This window comes from Littorina saxatilis, unplaced genomic scaffold (genome assembly GCF_037325665.1).
Source record: "Littorina saxatilis isolate snail1 unplaced genomic scaffold, US_GU_Lsax_2.0 scaffold_537, whole genome shotgun sequence".
Classification (NCBI taxonomy): domain Eukaryota; kingdom Metazoa; phylum Mollusca; class Gastropoda; order Littorinimorpha; family Littorinidae; genus Littorina; species Littorina saxatilis.
Genome location: NW_027126290.1, coordinates 34,236 through 40,084, shown reverse-complemented (window position 1 = coordinate 40,084; position 5,849 = coordinate 34,236). Strand labels below are relative to the sequence as shown.

The window sequence follows — 5,849 nt, the reverse complement described above, 5'->3', positions numbered from 1 at the left end:
TGAATAAGCACACTTTAAGCAAAACAACTGATCACGAGAACTGGACAAAGTCACACTGTTCCACTTTATTTTTTTTTTAAGTTCCACCCCTTCAGTCGACATGATAATAAATAATGCGGTAAGAAGCAAATCACTACATGCAGTGTGCTTCTCGTTCATGTGCACTAAGAACTTATAAAAGAGAACCAACATCTCTCTTTGTCATTCAAACTACATCCACCTTACTCTTCTCTCGCGACAGCACTGCCTGAAACTCTGATAGTTTTGAGAGAACACTTTGTATTTTAAGTCACAAGACTACGCGGTCCCGACAGCCATGTTTTGGGTTCTTCTTACAACGCTTCTGTCTTGTGAGTATACAGCCCAGTGCGACACAACATGTGAACAGATCACACACACACACACACACACACACACACACACACACACACACACACACACACACACACACACACACACACACACACACACACACACACACACACACACACACACAGCCACCTTATCCAATACTTGTCATTCTGCTCCACAGTGACCACAGCTCTCCAGTGGACCGACTCGCTGACCAACAACACAGTGATAACCGTTTGTTCCGCCAGCGACATCCAACTTCCTTGGAACTTCACCCTGTCACCTGACGAGCGTATCGAGGACATCAAGTGGATCTACCGGGCGGAGGACGGCTCTGAGGGACTGATCGCCATCTTTGCTGCCGGTCACTTCAAACCGATGCCTGCCTTCACTGGCCGCGTGCAGTGGACTGGTCAGGGAGGGATCGTGGTCAGTCAGGCTGCTATTGCAGAGTCCGGTAACTACACTGTTATGGTCAGCACTGATGATGCCACACATCCATTGGTCACGTTCTCCAAGACTATCTACGTTCACGTGGCCGGTGAGTCGGTCAGGGATGTTATATTTGCTGTTCTGTGTCCTCTGGTGTTTATTTTCCAATTCTAAATATAAGCATTAATTGATGTCTTTATTTTCGGTTTGTTCTCACCGTATTTTGTAATTCAAAGTGCCATGTTTACAAGGTATGTATAATTTGTATTTGTTATATTGTCGCTACAGACCCGCCCACAGCACAGAGCGGCGAGTTTCACGTGCTTCAGGAACCAGACGCGGTGATCGATAACACGACGGGACAATGGAAAGTGGAACTGACGTGTGGGGTTTTGACCTCCCCCGGTCACCCTGCTGTCCACGTCGTCTGGACGGTCAGTTTGTGTTTGGAATTTCATAAGCAGGAATGTTCCTCTTTTTTCCCCCTTTGTCATAGGGTCTGGTTGGTCGGGTGTGTCTAAAACACACGGGGACACGCGGGGACACGCGGGGACACGCGGGGACACGCGGGGACACACGGGGACGGTGAATTAGCACGCCGGGACGTTATATAATAACATTCTGACTATCCTTTATGTATTTATTAAAAAAAAAATTTTTTTTATTACCGTCCCCGTGTGTCCCCGCGTGTCCCCGCGTGGACACACGGGGACACACGGGGACGGTGAATTAGCACGCCGGGACGTTATATAATAACATTCTGACTATCCTTTATGTATTTATTAAAAATAAAAAATAAAAATTATTAACTTATTTATTTATTAATGTTTTCTTCTTTTTCTTTTTTTCAGAATGTTATAAAATAACGTCCCCGCGTGCTATTTCACCGTCCCTGCGTGTCCCCGCGTGCAGTTAAACTGTCCCCGCGTGTCCCCGCATGTTTTAGACACAGGGGGTGTCTAAAACACGCGGGGACACGCGGGGACACGCGTGGACACACGGTTACACACGGGGACGGTGAATTAGCACGCCGGGACGTTATATAATAACATTCTGACTATCCTTTATGTATTTATTAAAAAAAATAAAAAATATTAACTTATTTATTTATTAATTTTTTTATATTTTTTTTTAGAATGTTATAAAATAACGTCCCCGCGTGCTATTTCACCGTCCCCGCGTGTCCCCGCGTGCAGTTAAACTGTCCCCGCGTGTCCCCGCGTGTCCCCGCGTGTTTTAGACACACTGGAAATAAGCAGTGCGTTCAGTTTCATTCTGTGAGTTCGACAGCTTGACTAAAATGTTGTTATTTCGCCTTGCGCGACTTGTTTTATCATGCTATGAAAAGCGGACTAGGTTTGAAAAGCATTAGGTGCGTGTTTTTTACTTCCCTGTTGATGGAGATTGCATTACTTTGCGAAGGATTCCCAACCCTCCCGAATATCCCTTATTTAATGCTGTGCTAGAATGATGCACGAGTGTACATACCACCACCAAAAGCAGTCTTGAAATGTATATGTGCAGAGGAATGTCAAGAAGTTCCACCGTTGTAACTGATGTACCTTTTCTCAACAAACATACGCTTAAATTATTACACGTGTGTGTATTTCATTCAGTATTTAACATGTCTGTTTATATGTTCCCCAGACCCCAGACGGCCACACGGTGGAGAGTTCCAGTGAACACAACGGTACATTCCGTCTGCTCCTGCCCAACCCTCCGTCTGGAGGTAACTACACCTGCACTCTCCCGCCCCTCTCCCCAGCCACACGCTGTCTCCCGCCACTCTCCCCGCTACTAGAGGGCGCCACTGTCATTGTGGATCAGGTCAAGGCCAGCTTCACTCTGTTGGAGGCCAGACAGCAAGAAATGGAGAAAAACGTTTCAGCTGAAAACGCAAGGTTGCAGACTGAGCTGGATGCTCTGAAAACTCGGCTTGGTGCGTATTATGGATTTGGTTTAGTGAGATATTGTGTGTGTGTGTGTGTGTGTGTGTGTGTGTGTGTGTGTGTGTGTGTGTGGTGTGTGTGTGTGTGTGTGGTGTGGTGTGTTTGTGTGTGTGTGTGTGTGTGTGTGTGTGTGTGTGTGTGTGTGTGTTTGTTTGCCTGTAAGTAGGAAAACGGAACAAACCTGGTAAGACTGTCCACTTCTAATACAGCCGTCTCCTTGTTTGTCTTTCAGATGCAGCCAGCACACGTGTCAGTTTCCACGCCAGGCTGCAGAGCGGCCTCAGCAACTTCCGGGGACGTCTTCAGCCCTTCAACATCATCACCAACGAAGGGGACGCCATCAACGGAACTACAGGCATCTTCACTACACCAAGGGACGGGACTTATTTCTTTGTCGCTTCATCGACGACACTAAGTGCGGATAAGTATGTTTACATGCACCTGATGGCAGAGGGCAGGAGCGTGGCGTTTACACGCGCCAGACGATATTCCAATTACGGCGCAGCAGCAACGTGTCACGCCACGATACACCTCACTGTGGGGGAACGGGTGTGGGTGGAGAGCGGGGCCTCAGATACGTATTATGGCAGTGACAGCACTTCCTTCACAGGATTTCTGCTGGGTGCTGACGACTGGTGACAGGCACTGAGTTGAAAGGTACCATTGGGCTATGCGTTGAAAGTAAATACAACATTACAATTCAGTCAAGCAAGCGATCATGTAATCAAGCAATGGGTCAAGCAATCAAACGTGGAAGAAGGCAAGGAAGCAAGCAAGTATGGAGTGGAATAAACGTTGCTGCTCACTACTTCTGTAAGTTTCACATATGTATATTAGAGAAATACATGCAATTCATATTATATCAAGAAATACAAGAAAGTATATTGAAAGACAAACACATTAAAGAACTCAAGAACAAGCCAGCAAAACACGAAAACACACACATACACACACACACACACACACACACACACACACACGCACGCACGCACTCACACACACACACACACACACACACACACACACTTGCGCGCGTGCGCACTTGCACGCTAGTGAAAGAGGAGAGAAAGAGAAATAAATTATATTATGTTTTACTATCAGACGTTTTTCTATCATAACATATAATTATGTAAACCAATTTTTTTTCTGAACATTATAATACTTGCATTTTGTTAATTACTTTTGTGATATATCAAAATGAAGCAGTTTTTATATCTTTGATATCAATGTATATTTTAACTTTTCGAACGTGTGAATACACAGGCAAATCAAGGAAAGGCAAAATGCTTACATGATGTGCAGTAACAATCAATTCCTGGATGAAAATGATAACTACATTGCCCAGAATCTATACAGCAAAATTAATGTAACTACCTTTTCGCTTTGCCTCCCCTGATACTGGGATAATATCCATGAAGAACATGTGAATCCATGGATCATGCAGTAACAACCAATCCTTGGTAGCAAATGGTGCAGGTAGCCAGATGGGAAGTTATGCACCAAGTGCAATCAGCTCTTTTCAACTTTTGTTTGTCTTTGCTTCCTTGTAATGTTGGAATGAAATGCTGAAAGTGGAAGACAACAATACATACCGGGCAGTTACAACCAATCTCTTCAACAAACTTAGTTGTGTTTGCCAACCTCGGAAGTAATCCTTAGTCCTCATATTCGGTAAGTAATATTCCATGTTGTATTGGTTTGAATACTATAAATTGTTCCCCCCTCTGCTCCTTTCCTTTTGTAAGCCAGAAGGGGTGTTTAGTTTCGGTAATCACTCAGCAATCAAGCAAATCAATCTGAAGCTCGCATTTTTTATGATCCGCAAACTTCGACCATTATTGTTAATATTCACTGAGACTCGACATGTAACCTCTACTTCACAATATTGTCCGCCACGTTACTATGTTAGTTGTCTCTTAAAGCACATTTATAGTTTATCATGCTGTGTTTGTTTGTTGTATAATTAGTCCATGAGTGTGAATAAAACACTGTTTAAATCAAGTTATCCTATAATTATGTGTATTTATGTGCATGTTGTATATTTGCTTCCTGTAAAGTTTGAATATATTTCGTAGAGTGGAAGACAGCACTAGGACACGTGGGGAAAGTAGGAAAATAACGTGTGTTTCATGGGATAGAGACAACAAGAGCCGTGACGTAATGAAATCTAATTTGTTTGGTCAGCCGTACAGAACAATCAAGGAATTACACATAGATATACCTTTTTCTAAAACAAAAAAACAAAAAAACAAAAAAACGAGCAATGAAACAAAGAAGAACAAGAAATTCCTCCGAGGTAGGAAAAACACCCCCGTCCTTACCATTCTCACTGCCACCAACTGAGAAGGCACTGCTAACAAATGTGGTTAAAATAAGTTGATTGAGTGGACAAAGAGACAGGCGGAGAAAAAGACAAATCAATATAACTCTTTCTGTAACACCTACTGACCGCATACAGAAAACAAAAGATCCCGAAAAAAAAAATCGGTTTGCGCTGCGCGCTGAGAGCAGGTATTGAAATATCTCATCGACCAGATTTTGTCCGGGGTGTATCTGCCGCTTCGCCGGGTAGCAAGTAGAGCCGAATACCCGGCTTGAGTGGCGCACTGTACGCCGGCTTCAGACTCGTGGAATGGGAACAGCACGAACATGATTCAGGGGCCATAATGCCATTCCTGATCATATCATGTCGAGTCCCATACTTGTCGACGACGCCCTAGGTACCACATCACAAACAGAACTGTGCAATACACAGGTGTTTTCTACAGACACACTCAAACACACACACACAGAGAAGCCGTATATGTATATATATATATATATATATATATATATATATATATATATATATATATATATATATATATATATATAGATATATATATATATATATATATTTCACTTAATGTTACCTTACGGAGACACAACGGCGTTACAATTGTACCTTGGGGAGACATTGTGAATAGGGAGACAAATTCGTGTCTCCTTTACGTTTTCCAAGCCACCTCTCTCACCAATCGCCGGAAAAACGCGGGAATACACTCCAAAGCGTCACCTAATGGCTGTGCAGAAATTTGGAACAGTCCATTATGTGCTGAGGGTTCTCAGATCGATTTG

General features: G+C 43.5%; 1 protein-coding gene across 1 annotated transcript; it reads left to right on the top strand.

The window, feature by feature from the left end:
* The first annotated feature begins 216 nt into the window (after positions 1-216).
* LOC138954753 (uncharacterized) lies at positions 217-5,529 on the top strand. Its single transcript, XM_070326524.1, has 5 exons — positions 217-350; positions 533-892; positions 1,072-1,217; positions 2,431-2,722; positions 2,965-5,529. Exons 1-5 carry the CDS (start codon positions 317-319, stop codon positions 3,369-3,371), a joined length of 1,239 nt encoding a protein of 412 aa, XP_070182625.1. The 5' UTR covers positions 217-316; the 3' UTR covers positions 3,372-5,529.
* The last annotated feature ends 320 nt before the right edge of the window (positions 5,530-5,849 follow it).

Excerpts from the sequence above, each read along its gene's own strand:
- LOC138954753 (XM_070326524.1), top strand. The coding sequence starts at position 317 with ATGTTTTGGGTTCTTCTTACAACGCTTCTGTCTT. Across the intron at positions 893-1,071 it reads TATCTACGTTCACGTGGCCG|ACCCGCCCACAGCACAGAGC; the intron begins GTGAGTCGGTCA and ends TTGTCGCTACAG. Across the intron at positions 2,723-2,964 it reads TGCTCTGAAAACTCGGCTTG|ATGCAGCCAGCACACGTGTC; the intron begins GTGCGTATTATG and ends TTTGTCTTTCAG.